At 35.0% G+C, this 19,561-nt stretch overlaps 1 protein-coding gene across 4 annotated transcripts; it reads left to right on the top strand.

Annotated features, from left to right (window-relative positions):
* The first annotated feature begins 873 nt into the window (after positions 1-873).
* Exn (Ephexin) lies at positions 874-19,541 on the top strand. Of its 4 annotated transcripts, none has more exons than XM_070298423.1 (15): positions 874-1,061; positions 2,827-3,092; positions 4,531-5,662; positions 6,491-6,825; positions 7,546-8,084; positions 8,912-9,063; positions 15,147-15,692; positions 16,286-16,386; positions 16,595-16,703; positions 16,829-17,180; positions 17,333-17,446; positions 17,594-17,755; positions 17,840-18,034; positions 18,349-18,665; positions 19,047-19,541. In XM_070298423.1, the coding sequence occupies exons 2-15, from the start codon at positions 2,859-2,861 to the stop codon at positions 19,262-19,264; spliced, it is 4,506 nt and encodes a 1,501-aa protein (XP_070154524.1). In that variant the 5' UTR covers positions 874-1,061; positions 2,827-2,858; the 3' UTR covers positions 19,265-19,541. The 4 variants fall into 4 exon arrangements, with proteins under 4 accessions (XP_070154524.1, XP_070154514.1, XP_070154505.1 ...); XM_070298413.1 differs by having other exon boundaries at positions 2,809-3,092; XM_070298404.1 differs by having other exon boundaries at positions 2,738-3,092.
* Positions 19,542-19,561: the final 20 nt, after the last annotated feature.

The raw sequence follows: 19,561 nt of genomic DNA, 5'->3' as shown, positions 1-19,561 counted from the left end.
AAAAGCCAAAAATATCAAACTTTATAAATCTCTATAAACAGCGGAGATTTCATTGATATTTTTGCAATATCTGGAATTATTAATCGATACCAACAAAAATATATGTACAGGTGATGACCAGATTAAAGTATCCAGTTTTCAAATAGATAAAGTACAATTTATCTTATCTAGTAAAGTGAAGCAATTGATTTTTTTCTCTAACAGTAAAGTGCTACTTGGGCACTGAAAAGTACACATATGTATAGAAATATGTTTATATGTATATGTGGATGTATCGATTAAACAACAAAACAAAAAAATGCTACTCAATTGCTATCAGTAATAATAGCGTGTACAATTTTTACAAACGTTTTAAGGTATGTAAATATTTTACAAAAAACACACATCGACTATGAAAGATATATATATATTATGATCTTACAATACATATTTTAAAAAGAAATAATGGAAATAATTTTAGTATTAATTATTAATTTCTAATCATTATTATCATATTTAAATTATTAATCCTTTTTTATCAAAACTCTGTAAAAGCTAAACTTAAAAATAGCTTAAAATGTAATTAATAAATCTCTGTAAAGATGGATCTGTATCCAAAAAAAACGGAACAATATAAGAATCCAATGGTTCGCGCGTTACGGCACTGACATATACGAGTCTCGCCGAAGATCACCGAACGGGACCGACGATCTTCGGAGTCGACTACGCGTGTCCGCTAGCGCGAATGCGCAGTGAAGTTGCTCCGAAAATCCGGCGCGAGCGTGGCCGCGTGATTTGTCGCCGCTCGCGCGCGCGCCTCTCGATCATCGATCGATTATTAGCGGCGTCGCGTCAGTGCATTTCGCGCCGCGTGATCGTGCGTTTCGTCGCACTCGTCGTACTCGTCGTCGCGAGCGCACGTGCGATGCGACGATTTACGAACGGCTGCGACTTCGAGGCGGTCTCGCCAAAGTGTCAACGGGATCTCAAGCGGAAGATCGAGCGAAACGAGCCGATCTTTTCGCGAAGCTAAAAGTTTCGCGCGACGTGACGTGACTGACGAGTTGAAAAACGACAAGGCAGTAATTTGTCTTTGCTATACCATATAATAATTTCGTGCGAAACGCGATATATTCCGTCGACGAGCTCGTCTTCGCGATTGCAATATTAATACTTCATAATTTTGAGGCAGAATATCGTATTTCGCATCTTTGATTGCATGAGAAAACGTAACAATTCTTTATATATACTTTAAAAATATCTTTTATATATATAGTTTAATTTTGAAAATTAAGTAAGAAATAATTAATAAGTTTGATGAATATGAATTTATATTAATCTCTGACAATAATTTTATATTCAAAAATTGTCAATTGTTAATCCCCATCGTGACTATTAATACCTCGTATGTATTTATTTATCTCGATATACATATGATCAACAATTATTATATTATTTTTAAATTGTGCATATAAAAAATTTAATATTTATTACAAAATTTAAAAAGAAAAAATTATTATTATTTGTCTTTATCGGAATCTTATTACATTATCACAGTTATGCAATGGTTTTTAATTAACCTAATATTTAATTGGTAAAAACAGAAATCGATTTGATAATTGAACACAAAAGCTAGAGCTATAAAGTAAACTATAGTGACGATATAAAATATATTTAATCGTTTAAAGATAATTAATATATTTGATTCGCAGAAAAATTAAATCAAAAAAGCAAAAATTTATTTATTATAGAAGATTTCACATTTGATGACTCGATAAAAATTGGCGGATTTTTATCTCGGATCAAGCGATTATAATAAAAAGCTAATAATAATTTTCAACATAAAGATAGTTGTATCGATTAGATTTCAAAAAATAAAGACGAATAATATAATTTTTGTTATCTTCTTTTTTTTTTTTTTTTTTTTTTTTTATTTTTTTTATAACGCAGTATAAAGTAGCAACGGAAGCTGCGATAGGCTTATCTGTCAATTGTTCGTCTGTTTCTTTGTTTGATTCATAATTTCGTATCTCATGAAAACAAATAATTATTTAATTAAATTATATAGAACTGTAAATTTGATATATTTTATTCATAATAAATATAATATGTGTGTACATATTCATCGTGTATAATTAATAATAATAATTCAATTGCATAATAAACAACTGCTGTAATTATTAATGACAGCATCGCGATCAACGATCATGTGCACACGCGGTATTCGTGATAAAGGCACATAATAAAGCCTCTTATCAACGTTTTCGCGGAAAACGTTTGAAACTGCGGTTCTTTATATCCTCTTTGCATCGGTTTGCGATTGGCGCGACGATGAATTTTTTTCAGCATTGTTGGACCATATTGTACTTCGATCTGAACATACACATGTGCAATAAACATACATTGCAACTCACGTCGAGTATTTATTATGAATATATAGAATAAAGCCTATATTCGATTTACATTTCTATATCTAGTCGATCAATAACATATAATATATAAAAGGGGAAAAAAAAGCATTGTAGGAGATATACTATAATATAATTTAATAATTTATTATTACTAGAATAATTTTTAATAAAGTATATCTAATACAAACGATTCTCTTATTCAATTTTTTTCATTAAAATTTTGAATATATACGTAGAAAGGAACGTGTATAAAGAATGTAACAATAAGGATATCATACATAATATTATATAGAATAAAAACGTGAAAAATAGCGTAGTGTGATAGTTTTATTCAATTTCTCATCAAGATTACAAAAATTTTAAACACGGAAACAATGAACAAGAATATAAAATAACAATATGTGAAATAATCGCACAGAACTTGAGTGAATCATAGATGATTGAACGATAAAAAAAGAGCCCTACGAGATGAGCCCTTCGCCTACGGCAAATCGGAGTTTCCTGCACGGGAGCGGCAAGGCTGCCCTGATCTCCGACAAAGTCGTTTACGCCACACTCGACAGCTTAGCTCTGAAGCGAACGAGATTGCCTCTTCAATTGCTTCCCGTGGACAGCGATAATATTGCAGACAAGACGGAAAAATCAGACAAAGAAAAGCGACTCGTCAATGGAAAGACTTTGCCCAAACGACCAACTTATAAGGTATGTCGATATAGATATCACACGTTCACTTTCGTTATGATACTTCAATGAACGTAGATTTTACTCACAAAAGAAGTTCGACCATCTGATATGTATTCTAAAAACTTATAAGATAGTTTAAGGCGAATTTACAATATAATTAATTTACAATAATTAATACAAATATTTTATAAAATTTATTTTTTCTTTTAAGATGTAATGTTAGATGAAATAGTTCTTTAAATCTCTACCAATTTTACAAAATTTTTTAATAATTATTAAAAATATATAAAAAAATTAAATAATAGTCATTGTTGTTTGTACAATTTATAATGGAATCATTCTCGAAAAAAAGAGTAAGTTAAAATTCTTAAAGACAGACTCCAGTTATTCTGGAGTAGATAACTTAACCCGGATGTATATTTAAAAACAAGAGTTTACGTGACTCCCTGCGTAAGACGTGTAAGATGTCTCTTATGTGCGTAAGTCCGAGATACGCACATGCGGATACGCGAGCAAAAGGATGCTAATAGTCGGAGGAGTGGCTCGTTAGTATCTTATGATGCTAGCCTACCACGTTGAATAAGAATCGTGAAGATTCAACGGAATATCACTTGATGTTTACCATATATATTATCACGATACCGTTATAGATACCAGAAGTACAGATTACCGAAAACTTAATGGGCAAACTTTTCCGAAGCGATATCGAGCGTCTTTTATTGCACGATACTGTTTTATTGCTGGACAACCGCGTTTTGCTTGTATCACTAACATTCCATCGGATGAAGAATGCGAGTGATGGAGGGGAAAAAAACGACCGACTTATAGTCGATACATATATCGGTTTTCGTAAAACCGTGAAATTCTACTTTAGTCACGATCAATAATCGTGTCTTATAAAAATATTTCATTGTTTCATTTTCATTATTTTTAAAAAAATTTTTAGAATGAATTCTATATCTATAAATCCTTCAGTTATATTTCTCAATTCAATTTCCCTATAGATACGTTTCTACAGGGAAAAGTTTTACTGACTTTTATCAATGTATCAATCAAAATCTACATTATATATGTTTCTTTGTTATGGAATATAGTGATCTTAATACATTAATTAGTGAAAAAGAATTTGCATCTTAAGAATAAATTTTCAAGTTTTATGATCTCTTAAATTTCTCACTAGACAAACGATATTCCCATGTAACACGAATCTTCACAGTCGCGATATAATTAGCCATTGTAAGAAGAGTCAATCAGAGAACTATTTCTTTTTTTTTTTAGAAGATCATTGTATTATATTTAAAAATACAGATATATAGTAGCATTATTGTCGAGTGAAAGAATGAAAAGTAATAGATTGTTGCAAGAATTTTTCTTTACTCGTAAAAAACTTTCTCTCTTATAACATCTGCAGCGACCGATTCAATTAGTCATTTAATCACGCTCGTCTCGTCGTTAGGTGAAATCCGGGGCGAGTCATCAATGGAAAAGTTACTCCAAGTGCCAGACCTTCTCTTTGACCAAATCGGAGAACCAATCGACGACTTGCGCCACCAGAATATCAGATTCCGGTACCAAATGCAATATCGAGAACATCCCCGAAGAGGTAATTCAGACAAATGCGACAGAAGCCATTGAAACGACTATAGAAAGTTTATCCTCTACAAGTTCATTTACAAAAGAAGAATCTTGCACTCAAGATTTGCAAAGCGATAATAACGATAATTTAAAATATCCGCAGATAGAACAAAAAAATCCTTGCATGTATATCAAGGTTACTGATAATCAGCGCGAGAAAAAAAAATATTGTATCGAAAGAAAAGATTCCAATTCATCCAGCGATTACGAAAAGATGGATATAATAGATTATAAAGTATCTACATTTGATGGGTCGTCTAAAATCGATTCTGCAATGCCAAATAGAACAATTTTTGAGCCCCTAACGCATATTTACAAAATCGAGAAAAATATTCCAGTCGCTTCTAAGATAGCCGGAAAGTCGCGATCCGTAAATGATCTGGCTATCAGAGAGACCATGTACGAAGATCCTTTGGAATATTTGAAGCAGGATGCGGAATCAACTACGAGCGACGAGGACGATAACGCGTCGTCACGACACAAGAAAAAGAAGAGACGCTTTACCAGAAACGTGTTCCATTATGTACCGCGACATTTGGTAAAGCAGCCGAAGAAAAAAAAGAAATCGAAGAAGAAGTACGCTCTGAGCAGCTCGCTGAGTTCGCTGCAAATGACGTCCTTCTCGAAGACTCAGGGTACCTGCACCGGGACCAGAAACCTGTCGAGGGAGGAACTAAAGGGCATGATCATCTCGTCGCCCACGAACTTTGTCCATGTGGCATCCGCCACAAATCCCAGCCTGGTTCGCGACACCATCGTCGGGTCCGGCTTGGAGCAAGTTGTGATTACTCATCAGCAGATATGCGCGTCTTTGCCTCTACTCGTTGGAAAGGACGAGCGACGCAAGTCTGAGAACGAGAACGCTGAACGGCCCAAGGTTACCGCAGGAATGTCTCCCGATGTGATTTCCAAGCAATCCAAAGAAAACCAATCAGGTATCGAAAGTGTCGCAGGTACGAGACGTAATCGGATTTCTTTGTGAGTTCAATAATGGTGAAAGAATTTATGTAAATGTTGTCTTGCATAAATGCAGTCTGATTTGCGCGATTTGCATATCTTTCAATCTATATATACCGAATTGGGCAATTGAAAGCATTGAGTAAATGAGAAACATAATATTTTTTAATAATAAAATTAATAGTTAATTTTAAAATATTCGAATTATTGAAACATCATAGAATAATTAAAAATAATAATCATTAATGTTTTCTTTTAATTTATTGCATTATCATAGTTTTTATTCGAAGATTTTACCACTTTTAAATCTAAATATCAATTAATAATAATTGTATAATGTATATGTGATTTTTCACTGATTATATATATTTTATATTATATACAATATATATATATATATATATATATATATATATATATATATATATATATATTTCTGTAGTTATTATATATTTTATATAAATAAATTATTGCGATAAAATATATCGTTTTGTTGAAAAACAAGAAAAAAACTTTGATGTACACTAATTATTTTCATATAATTGATAGTTATAATTTTTATTTAAAAAAGAATAATTATTTTAGCAGAGCATTTTTAATTATACTTGAGTAATTAAGTTTTATTAAGCTCGATTAAATAACGTTAAATTTTTTTCTCTTGGAAATATAAAATATAGAAAACGATAAATAGCATGATTTTTTTTATAATAGACAAATAATTGTACGAGCAGGCACTATCTCTTTATCCACACAAAGTATATCCGGAGGCATCCAGCAATATCTTTCTCTTTGTAATAAGGTCTTGACGATGGATTTCCTTGTAGATAAAGGGGATCAAATCAACTACGCCGAGATAAAGAACAACTCGAGAGACTTGCAGGCGGCGAAAGTTTTGGAGTCTGGCCAGGAGGTGGTGAAAACCGCGATTGAAAATCAGGCCGATTCGCCAGAAGGCGAAATGTACGAACCTGTCTGTGAGTCTTCTCCTCGAGCGTCGCCGCGGGCCAACTGCAGCTTTCTGTGGAGTAATCACCGCGCCAAGACTTTTCCGGATAAGGGCGACGCATCCGCTACGTGCCATGCCTTGAAGGAAAACAACGAGGGCGTCGATAGCGAGGAATACGACGATGTCGGGCCGTCTAACTTCGTCGCTCAAGCGGTACGAATTACCGTATGCACAACGATTCCGTTATCATAAACCTCGATGGAATGGAATCTACGCGCTTCTGTAATCTGTGCAAATAGCGAAGCGATGCGTATGAGTGTACTATATGATAACTGTATGATAGTTTCAGTTTGGGAAAGTCCGATTACATAAAAAATTATATCGAAAGAGAATAGTAAGAATATATTTGTTCTCTCATTAGACGCAGAGTAACTAACGGAAATTATGTTTATATTAAAATTAAAATCGAGTAAATGAGTATATAAATAAATCTAAAAGTTAGTTAAAAGAGATTTTATCGAGAAAGAATACACACGTGATATTTAAACAGCCTCGATTTAATTCTCGTTTGTGTTCATTTTTAAGCGAAAAAAATATTCGCGAAAATTGATGCGCGGATTGAAGTAACCGCGTGCATCTGATTGCTAAATGCTATTTCGTGCATTAAATTGGCAACCGTCAGCAAAAGTGAAACGGAATGTTGAATAATCGATTCGCGCGCTGCGTGCTAGCAAATTAGAGACGGAAATGCGATATCACGAATGATGCGTAATTTGATTCGTTTCTCCTCGAATTTCGTTTTCAAGACTATAACCGCGCCTCGTATTATATTTCGCAATACAAATTATTAACAATGTCGATCCATCGGCAGGTGCGACAATCATTTGCTTCTTTAAATTACAAAAGAATGTAAGGCAATAAATCTCTTATCAGGAGTCCGACTACGACGACGTGGGTCCCCCAATGGCTCGCTTCGACGTAGAAGAAGTCAACGCCGCTGATGCCAAAGACTGCGACGAAATTTACGACGACGTGATGACGCCTAGCTTTAAACAAGACGGTTCAATAGCCGTCGACGAGAACGATTATCTGATTCCGGAGGTTGATGAAGAAGGAGTATCGAGCAGGAAACCGCTCGTGGAATTGCGAGCGACGTACAAGGATCGCGCGGCAAATGCGTCGCAGTATTTCGTTCCGACAACCGTGGACGATCGGTATTTCACGTCGACGAACAATGAATATTCCAGCGTGGACTGCGAGAGTCATCTGAGCGAGGAGGAGCGGGACGAGCTGGGTGTATATGACGACGTCGGCCTACCGCCAGGCGAGGAACGTGTCAATAGCCTTTACGCCGGCTCCGCAGCCGGCTCTGTCTTAGGATTGACCTCGATGAACGGCAAGGAATCCGAGTGGGAGGACCTGGAAGAAGTCTCGAGTGCCTCGCGGTGCCCTTGTCAAACCAATGATCCATGGTAAGAATGGAAATGGGAAGAATAATAATGGGCAAACTTGAGACGTTTGCAAATTTCGAAAATAGAAACAAAGACGTATTGAGATATTTTAATGAAAGATAAAAAAAAAGTTATTTTTAAGGAAATAACAAGAAAGAGTAAAGGGTATAAACTAAATATTATATAATTGCAATATTCGATTTAAAAATACGCTGTTTCAAGAAGACAAATGTAATGTGTGATATTAATACTTTTACATTGTAAATATGAAAAATAGGGCATGCTGTGAAAAATTTTATCTAACAATAAGTAACACGCAAGTATTGTTGATGTGAGCTGGAATTCGCTCGCGCGCGCGTGAGAGAGATAAGACTTGTTTCAAAACTATATATTTTTTTTCCACGACTTCATTACAGCGATAACGGAGTAGAATCGAAAACAGCGCGGCTAATTACCTTCACTTCGGGCGAAGAACAATTAATCATTATTAGATCCGCGAGGTTAATATATATATACGATGAACGCAAGTGTTTCAAAAACATATATGGACGGGGACCAACATCACTGAGATATATATGTTTGTATATATATATAGCGTGGTGTGTGATTAAAAGCGACGTCAGCGTATTAATATCGCGATCGTTATCGCTGCATTCCGCCTGAGGATGAACAAATCGTTAACTCATGCTGAATACAATGCTATCATATCTTAGATAATTATAGCGTTGACGCGAAAATGAGACAAATTGAAAATATCTGATCGATAAAGAAAGATGTTGCCGATAAAAAAAATTTTATTTTATTACACATCTCTCTCTCTCTATAAATTTATAAATGTGAAATTATAGCGGAAAGGGGACCGATGAGCAAAACGCGTGGAGCAAGAAGAAATTCGCTCAGCGATGGTCGCGGAATGCCAGGAGACAACGGTCCAGGAGATCTCGCAGAAATATTAAAGCGAGTACGATGATGAGAACGACCCACGACACTACAGTTGACGGTGAGTACTAGCAGAGAGGAAATTTTACAATTAGGTAACTCTCGCCACATGTTGCGTGTGTACGGGTAATACAATGTCTCGCTAAGAATATACTCGGGTATCTCTCCTTGAAGGATTCCCGCTATAATCACCGGCATTTCACAAATATCGCGTGTACATATTTGCGTGACTTGGATCGGTGTAAGATTTTCGTGCGTGAGACTTGCACCGAATCCACGCACAATGTACATTAATTTGATTACGCAGCACGCGCGCGCTTGTACAATATAAATGAAAGCTTGCAACAAAATTTGAGTGACAAAAATCCCGATATAATTTTATTTTTTTCTATAAAAATACCTTAATTAATAATTTTTACATTTTAATAATATATCAAATTATATTATGCCATATTTTTTGAAATTTTAATTAAACTATATGTACCTATATGATCCCTCGCGATCATACATATTTATAATTTTTCCTAAGAATACACTGTCTGCTGACAGTCTGATGGTAGATAACAAAAATAATCGTGCTACTGTGAGATAAAATATTAGAAATAGCTTTAGTGATATACAATAGCTATAGTTGTCAACGTCGATATTTATAAGCGTACAGATTACGTACAGATTCGTCAGAAAACTATCCAATGACTTTTCATCCTTGAGTAGCTGTGTTCTCCAACTGTTTCGACAATTCCTACTTTCGACATCGCTCGATGATGTAGTTGCGTGAGCAACGCGTCGTACGTGACATGATTTGCACAAGCATTTTGCCATTCGGCCGTAACACGTATTTCTCAAGAAGAATAAAGCATCATATCCGTAAACATTCGAATAAAAGATTGATCGCTATTAAGATAATCGTATTAAAATAGCAAATACTCGAATATACGAGAATAGATATTCATAGATTGCTTACCGTGAAACTATTAATACCTCAAGATCTTATTATTGAATTCTCAATTATTGGAATTCTATTAATAAAAATATATAAGGAGTGTATTGAGATATATTAATCCTATAGATTCGAAAAATGAGAAATAACGCTATAATTTAAAATCCAAATTCAAGATTTTCTATTATGTCTTAAAAATATGAAAATAGTATAATATATCGACAAACTGACACGCTCACACATCTATTCGAAAGTAAAGTAGCATAATAATTCTCTTTTCAAGATCCCAATTTCGCGGATATACAAGCGAGATATTAGCAAATTGATGATTGTATATCGAACATGAGAATTTCACTTTCTGGAAACGCGTGTTCCGGCAGATCCATAATTATACTCGAGAAAGTCTCGATGACGATACTGATTTTCCAATATCGCGAGACGTTGATCAGAGCGGTTGTCACGTCTCCGGGATTCCCATCGCCTGCGAATTGGCATCGTCCGGGAATTGATATGCCACAACTGACTTTATCCAAACGACGACCGTCATCCAAGTCGATTATTTTATAACGGTGTATGTAGGTGCAATATTTTAAGTGTCACGGCCGCGATTCTGCGGTTTTGCTTACGAAGTAAGTAAGCTGAAATAATCCGCAATCGTGATTGTTCACAATGTCGTATCCGAAGGACAGTGGGCGGGTGTAATTGACTTGACGTGTCGTAGCATCGCACGTATCGCCTTTATAATATAATTGAAAGACAAGGCCGCGCTAGGTCGAGGTGCCGCGACAAAGCACCTACTCTCCATTAATTCCGATTTCCGCTGCATATCGCCACGTGATTGGAATGTCTATGGCAACCGCATGCGCGCATTTGACAGATGCGTGGACGGTCCCCGACCACAATAATTTCCATATTTGCAAGTTGCAATTATCTTACGAAAGCTAAAAATATCGGAAAGAATTCTTAAAAATTAGACATTGCATAGTATATAATTGTTACATTTTTTAATATTTTTTTCTTACGTTTATTTCAGTTATCATTAAAGATGGATGCTTTAGATAGATTAAAATATGAAGAGAATTTTTTGTTATATTGAAACTTGAGAATTAAATTTTATAGAATTAATACGTTTATCGATACTTCCAATTTTTTTTTAATTTGCTTGTTTTGTAAAATAGTTATTTATGAATATCGAATAGAATTATTCTCACAGAGCTTTTAAGGAAATAATATTATCAATCAATTACTATATTTAATCAGTTATTTAAAAGAAGAATAATATTGATACCATTAAAAAAAGAGCGATTAATTTTATTGCAATTTCTATAAACCATTTAATATATTTTTATTTATCACTGAAAATAAATAACATATATGATATAATCCGTATGAATAATTTTAAATAGGGGAAAAAAAACTTTAAATTTTTTTTCGCTCGAACTTTTCGTAACTCATCGTTCGCGCTAATTATATTATATTCACAAATACCGTAAGAATCAGCATTCTATTAGCGTGTTATATAACTTATCGGATAAAAGATTCAATTTAATTGAATCCTTGAAATGAAAAAAAAAGTGCCGCGTGAAACGACAACGGAGTTCAATTTCGCGACTTGTACGACGCATTGTACTATGCTATCAGTAAGGATGATCACATAATATCCAGGTAAAAGTTACGTGTTCGTCACACATGCGTTTTCCTGCGACAGACGGATCACGTAATGCGCACACATATGCGTGCCTTTTTTTTTATTCGCATATGCAACCATCACATGGGTCCACCATTCGATAGACAAGAATGTCGTAAGCCAGTCCATTGTAATGCTAAGATAAGCGCTAAAATACGCGATTATGTTCTGTTCGCGAAAATAAAAAAACGTAAGACATGCGAAGCATCGTTAAGTGGTAAAAAAAAACAGGTCATGAGTTGGAAAATGATTTTAAACGGTTCGACGTGTGCAAGATGAAGGTGTAATATCAAAACGAATGATAATGATGATAATAAATTTAACAAGTATTACAATACCATTGGCAGTAGCAAAAAACTGAAAACGATTTTAGTATCGAATTTTTATGGAAAAGCCTTTTGCATGGTCATTCGCCTCGAATATGTATCAATGATCGATTTGAACATAAGCTCGCTCCACGCTCGATGCACACGATAATGAAAATCTTACAACTTATGCCTTTAATACTGCTTTGTCTAGCCATTAACTATAATCTAGAGTGAAAGAAAATATTTTTAATGCATTTGCTTTCTAGATGGTTGCTTTTATTTTACATAATTAGATATCGATAAAGATGAAGAAAGTTTTTATAAATATGTATTCCGTTTTTACAAACCGTGGTTTTTGCAAAAAATAAGATTGTGTTATTTTTCATATAAGAAAATAGTCTATGATGTTTTTTTTTTTCACGAAACAATGGTTGACACCTAGTTATAAATTTAATTTTAACAGTAATACTGTAGTGTTTAAAGTATGGATATTCTTTATTATTATGTCTAACTATTAATTCTATAATATTAATATCTAAAAGTTAATAATATTAAAGAAAGTAAATTTTTTGTAAAAATATTTTGACAGCAATAGTTGTGTGTGTGTGTGTGTGTGTGTGTTGAATTGTAAGTAGTTTGAGATTTTTAAGAAAAAAGTGTTATATTCCTAAAAAATATTTCTAACAATTTTTTGCTCGGCGAGGTATTCGATTCAAATATAACAATAGAATTGTAAAGACAATGGCTTCTATTTACGAGATAATCTACGGCACTAAGGGTATATAAAAAGAATACTCTTAATAATAAATACCAGTAGCATATTATACTTGGCTTGAAACTTTTATTTTTGACAATTGCAGCTTTCTTATATCAAATTTTTGGGTGACCATCACGCACATCTGTCGATGATATTGCGTGCAACGCTTGATAGGATACCGTAATAAAATATTGAACAATTTATATATATAAATACCGTGTGTTACCATAAAAAAAAAAGATCTTCCAGTAAATTTAGCATTTAACGAGAAGCGACATTTCTTTACTCTGAAAAATTCGGAGATTTAAATTGTCGATACACGTGCTCCGATCTTTACGCCTTCATCGTGTGGAAGTCACCTTAAAGAGATCGTGTGAGGATCCTTTAAGAAACCAGCGCGCGAGGTGAAAGCGCCAATTGCGCGCTCTCATTGTCAGTCACGGCCGAGCCGCGGATTGTATCGTATGGTGTATTTCTGTCTCGTGATCTCTCGCTGCTCTCGGCTACATTGCTCATCTCTGAGAAGAAGTTTCCCGCGTGTTTTTCTTATTGCGTACGCCAAGATCGTGTCAGGACACCGAGTGGTCGCGGACGCGTCTCGCAACTTTGAGTGCGCATCGACGAGATGTGGCAATGAGAGAGACGCTGAAGACCCGACGACCCAATACCCAAGGTAAGAAAACGAAGAGGGCCCGCCTCGTCACGCTTGCCCGCTTGCCCGCTTGCCCGCGCCGGACGTCAAATTTCAGGGGAATGGTTCTGGAGAACAATGGTAGTCATGGAATCTTCATCGCGAAATTCTTCATTCGTCAATTTTGCATCAACGATAAATCATAGCCGAATGCACGTTCGTTAATTGTTCTATACCGATTTTGCAACATTATTCCCGGATTTGAATAATTATCGTATCGTTAACAATCCGTTACAATTACATACGAGAGTTTTATTGCATTCCTTCAATTCGATATATGTTTTTAATTTTTATCTTTGTGCTATTTTCCGATTATGGATTCTTAATTTCTTTAAAAGTTCGGCTTCTTGTTATTCATACTTGTTATTCAAGATCCGCGTATCTTTTAATTTACCGTGTCGATAATTGATGCGAGTTATGTCGATCTCGAGGAAGCGGCTCGAGAGAGTAATCAAAGTTTCTACTTTCTTCGTTAATGAGAATCGGCAAGAATCCGGTTAAAATGCGCTCGTAACATACTATCTTTTACCTTTCGGAAAATCTAGCTTGAATTCACATTCGTGATGCGAGAATCTCAATTTATCTACGATCTTCGAACGCGTTTGAATAATACTTTGTACAGCTAGGAGAGAGTTTCTTTTATAAAGATTATAACGTGTGATTATATATAAAACTGTTCATCGCTGACATTAACGCGATGTGACACGCGAAACGAAAGTTGTCGTCGATGGAAATTATGGAAATTCCAAGTATGGGGGGGGGGAGAGAAAAAGAGAGAATGAATCCGAAATTGCGCGGAGATTTGGCCATTCATGGCCATATTCGAGACTCACCTCGCTCGTGTTTGTCCCTCTCTCTTCTATATCTCGGTCCAGCGCGCGCGTGGGCATGTGTGCATGCTTCTGGATCCTGTACAGCACGGATCTGACCTTGAATCGGATGATTTCAAGTGGCAGTCAGTCTGGGCGGCGGCTCGATACTTCTCATCGGCGAGCCGGACGAGATCACCGAAGAATGGAGATCGACGAGCCGAAACGGCGATCTCCAGCCGCAGCGGACCCAGGGCCTGGTGCAGCTGCGCGTCGTCAATCTCGACCAAGACATGGACGTCCAGGAAGCGTCATGTTACGTGCACGAAGGTCCGCGTATAGTATTTTAGAGCACTCGTCGAGATACGATGAACATATTGAAGAACAGAAGAAGAAAATAAAATGGAAAAATATTTATTACAAAATCTTTAATGATATATTTATTAATTGTAATGCGTCCAAATTACAGGACGTTCTCTGTATAATATTGTGTTCCCTTTATCCTCGTGAATGTGTCATTTTAAATTTGCGATGTATAAATTCATACATCGGTGGATAAAATGATATGCTACAATTTTAAAATATACGTATATATATTATCAAGGTGTCTATTTCTTGGAAAAACATGGAAAACCTGGAATTCTCAGAGATTTGTCTCGTACCTAGAAAAATCAGAGGGAATTCTCTCATGAAATTTTATTGGGATTCAAGAAATTGTTTAAAAAAAATTCTCGTTGATAATGCTTTTATATTGTAAGCAATCGGCAATTTTTTTACAAGATTTCAGTCGACATCCTGATCGTGGAGATTGTTTGCACTCGATTGTATATACAAAGTATCTCATCCAAAATAACATAAAAAAATTTGCATGAATTAATGTCGTAACTCAATTATCTTCACATAACAGCTCGATAATTTATTCATTTCTCTAATTGGACTTTCTGTTTATCAGATAGCGTTTCCGATGACAGCACGTACGAGAGCCTGTATTCCTGTCAGCCGGATGACTTCAGCAGCGATTCGGAGACGGAAACGAGCAATACGCGACAACTACGTCACGACGTGTCGAACGATTGCGTGATCAACACTGATTTGGAATGCCCTACGAGACCAACCCCGCCGCCGCCAAGGGAGGCCAGTCTAACACAGACCCTGGGCAGGCGAATAAAGATGCTGCGCAGGACCTGGAGCATCACGAAGGGCAGCCTCGGCAGGATCAGACGACGAACATCCGTGGACGAGTCCGGCTTTGATGACAAGGAATCCGGCAACGAACATCACGGCAATGATACCGGAAAATATTTCAACTTTCGTTTAAGGCATTTCCGAAAGAGCATCGCTAGCCCGTCGACTTTCTACCTCGATGAGAATGATAAAAATGACAATGTTTGCGGCGCTCGCAATAACAACAACGGCACTGTAAAGGAGGATATTTACACTAACAGCCAGTATATGGGAAGCGGCAGTGACGATTCCTCCAAGACTCCGCGCGACATCGGTAAGCTCAGTTTTCTCAAGTTGTCGTTTATTTTTTTCATCTTTTCTAATTTTTATGGCGAAAAAAGATAAATGAAATATTGAATTCTACAAAATAATAAATATACTGTAATGAATAAAATAAATAACACAATTTTTCTCGAAAGCAAAAATACATCGTGGGAGTATTAGTTGGGGAATATTTTGGCAGTAATAACGATAAATATATTAGAATGATAACGCATTACATTTTTAAAAAATAGGAAATTAGAAATGTGCAGTCGCGAATGCTATTGCAAGAGAAAACGAGTTTGACGAGTACATCTGCGAGAGTGATTCGATTTTATCAAGCAAAGGCTAAATTCTCATAGGTTAAATATATATCAAGTTTTTACGGTTCTTCTCAGAATATTCCCATGCGCTGAAGAATGTTATTCATACATCGACTCACATAAAAAACGTACACTTTCACGGAACTAATGATACTTACTCTTAATTAACGTACGCGCGCCTGAATTTATGATCCACGTATACTCGTCGATGTTTAATTGTCGCTTGTTTTCGCGCATGGGAATCCGCTAGTACTGACAAAATATTATATTATTCTTGTTTCAGATCATTACAGTGTGCTCGCCGATCAAGAACCTCTCTATCAATTTTACGCGGCCGCAGTGGCTCGTGTTGCTTTCGAATCGGATTCTGAGGGCTATGAGGAGGTACTATTTTGATATTTATTACATTTGTTTTTGATACTTGTTACGTCTATATTTTTTTTAATTTTAGAATTTATCGCGAATCTCTTAAATATAGAACTACTTAAAGTTATGTTACAAATATATCACATTTTATTTTACTTAAATAATTACGAGAAAATAGTGTTATTTAATGCATTATTATATATTATATATAATTTTTCAACCTCAGGTAGAAGACACAATGTGGAAAACAGAACCAGTCACAGCGAATCTTGCCAGATCAGGACAAAGAATGCTCTGGTGTCATACTCCACAAGTAATACACAGTGGCCTCTTACGTAAGTTAAAATCATCGTATTTATACATATAGAAATATTTTTCATATATTAAGATGAAATATATATATATATATATATATACCAAGAATATAACAAACTGTTCATAAAAAAATTTAATGTAATAGAGAAACTAACAACGGAGGAAAAGAAGATTCAAGAGGCAAAGTTCGAGATCTTGACCTCCGAAGCGTCGTACTTAAATTCCCTTCGAGTCCTAGAAAATGAGTTCCTCAGTAATCATATACTAATGAACGAAATACTGACGCCGATCGAGAGGCAAAGATTGTTCGGCGGAGTGCCGAGTGTGCTATCAACGTCACAAACATTCCTAGCTGAACTGGAAGCTATATGGAGGGAAGATCCGATGTTATCGGGCTTATCGGAGGTCTTGCTGAAGCACGCCGAAAAGTGTCAAGCCACGTACGTGGCCTATTGTTCGAATCAAGTCAGCATAGACACGACTCTAAAAGAACTCAAGTGAGATAATTGTAGTTGTTTTTCATATTTATATATTATGAGAAAAATTTGTATAAAATGTATATGTATAGCTTTTATCACGCTATATTTAAAGCTATTTAATAAATATATATTGTTTATGATATAATTATTATATTCCTTTGTTTTAGCAGAACTCGGAAAGGCGTAAAGTTCTTCGAAACTATCAAACGTATAGAAATGCGTCCAGCGTGCCAAAATCTATCTCTGCATTCCTTCCTAATGCTACCAATGCAACGTGTTACGAGGTATCAATCAATTACTTTAATTAAATTATAAAATTATTTTATTAAACTTGGTCATCTACTCGCTTATATAATCTTGATGATCCATTATTTGCCGAAAATTAATATACAATTATTTGTAAAGATTTCTCAATAAATAATTTTGCGTAGATTACCCTTATTAGCTGATGCTATTGTTTCCAAATTATCGATCGGAAATTCAGACAGAGCCTCTTGGGAAAAAGTTCTATCGACTTTGAGCAACGTTGTTGCCGAATGCAACGAAGGTGCTCGAGCTGCTGCTCAAGAAGCCGAGATGGAAGCTTTAGCGAAGTATAACATATTGCTACTAATTAATTATATATGCAGTTTTTTATATATTACATAAAATAAATCACATATAATACTTGATTGCAGAAAACTAGAATATTCGTCCAAAATTAAACCGATTTTGCTGAGGGGTAAGCAGTTAGTTAGAAGTGGATCGGTCGTGCAATTGTCGATGAAGACTGACACCGAATACAAGCTCACATTCGGGAAGAAGTTTAACAAAACACCACTCTACCTTCTATTACTCACTGATTATCTTCTAGTCACGAAATTAAAATCCAAGTAAGACACTATCATTTAACATGGTCGCATTAATTTATGAATCAAAAATTTCATTTATAAGGATATGATAGCTATATTTTTAGAAAAAAAAAAAACAGAATTTTAGAAAAATTTAATACCTTGCATTTCTTAAAAAAGGATATATTGCAAATGATATATAACTTAAAGGAAGAATTTTTTGTGAAAAGAAAATTTAAAAGGAGAAAATAAAATGGAAAATTGGAATATAATTAATATAAATCTTTCCTATATACATCTTTTTTATTGAGCAAATCTCAAACACAAAACAAATTTTAATCTAAAATGCTTTGCAGTGCTCACGACGAATGCTATACCGTCATAGATGCATGCAAAAGAAATCTTCTGGCCCTGGAGTCAGCTTCCGAAGAATCGCCGTTCACTGGACGGAATGCTATGATACTGACTCTTCTAGAGAATCATTCCGGCCGCCATATGGAGTATGTCTTGACATGCGAAAATAATACCGAAAGAGAACGATGGCTGGAGGCTGTCTCGCCGCCCAAGCGTGGCTTGGTTGGCGAAACGTTATATGAATCCTGGGATTGTCCGCAAGTAATGGCTAAGTATCCGTATTCGCCAAATCAACCAGATGAATTGTCGTTGCAATCAGGTAATATAATTGTATATGTATATGTGTTTATCTAATTTCTTAAACATTTAAAATATACAATAAAAATATTATCAATGTAGAGGCAATAGCTTTAGAAAAGTTTAGCAATATTTTTTTCTTAATGAGCATTTGTTATTATCTTTTCCTTTAGTTTTCGATTTTTATGTTAAAAATCTAAATTAAATATTTGTAAAATTACTCGCGTATAATCGCAAAATCAAATAAAGTCAAATAAAAAATCGGTTACTGTTTTTAATAAAATTTGTCTCTTTAAAGTCTCTTTTTCAATGCTCAATATTTCAATGATTATATGTCTATTAAAATATTTTATATGTAATATATATAAAATCGCGATTCTAAATTGAAGTAATGTTCTATTAGGAGACGTGATAAACGTATTGAGAAAAATGGCAGATGGTTGGTATCATGGTGAAAAATTGTTCGATGGTGAACAAGGATGGTTTCCGGCGAATTATACGAAGGAAGTTGCATCAGAACACGTGCGTGCGCGGAATCTGAAGCAACGACATCGTCTGTTGGCACTCAGCAGTAGCGTGATACAACAGAGAAGGGCGAGACAGAACCAAGGGATTCATTGATAAAATTAAAATGCGACGAAAATGCGAGTCGCTCAGAGATATTGTGATATTGTCTATAAATTATTGAGTGTTTATATGTAATTTCACATTACAACAGTATTTCATAATCAATAATTGTGTGCCAATGTAATGTTATTCGTCGCCAAAGTATGAGAAATAATTTTCTAAAATCTTTTACCATAACATATTGAAACTATAGAAAATTGAAAAAAATGATGGTATTTTACATATATGTTGTATATAAATATGTAAAGAGAGAAAGGAGATAGTATTGTAACAAAAGTATATATGTCTGTT

This window comes from Polyergus mexicanus, unplaced genomic scaffold (assembly GCF_030449975.1).
Source record: "Polyergus mexicanus isolate NDT 795.1 unplaced genomic scaffold, iyPolMexi1.0 SCAF_1, whole genome shotgun sequence".
In the NCBI taxonomy this organism is placed as follows: Eukaryota; Metazoa; Arthropoda; class Insecta; order Hymenoptera; family Formicidae; genus Polyergus; species Polyergus mexicanus.
This window is presented reverse-complemented; position numbering and strand designations above follow the sequence as displayed.

Excerpts from the sequence above, each read along its gene's own strand:
- Exn (XM_070298423.1), top strand. The coding sequence starts at position 2,859 with ATGAGCCCTTCGCCTACGGCAAATCGGAGTTTCCTGCACGGGAGCGGC. Across the intron at positions 3,093-4,530 it reads CCAAACGACCAACTTATAAG|GTGAAATCCGGGGCGAGTCA; the intron begins GTATGTCGATAT and ends TCTCGTCGTTAG. Across the intron at positions 15,693-16,285 it reads CAAGACTCCGCGCGACATCG|ATCATTACAGTGTGCTCGCC; the intron begins GTAAGCTCAGTT and ends TTCTTGTTTCAG.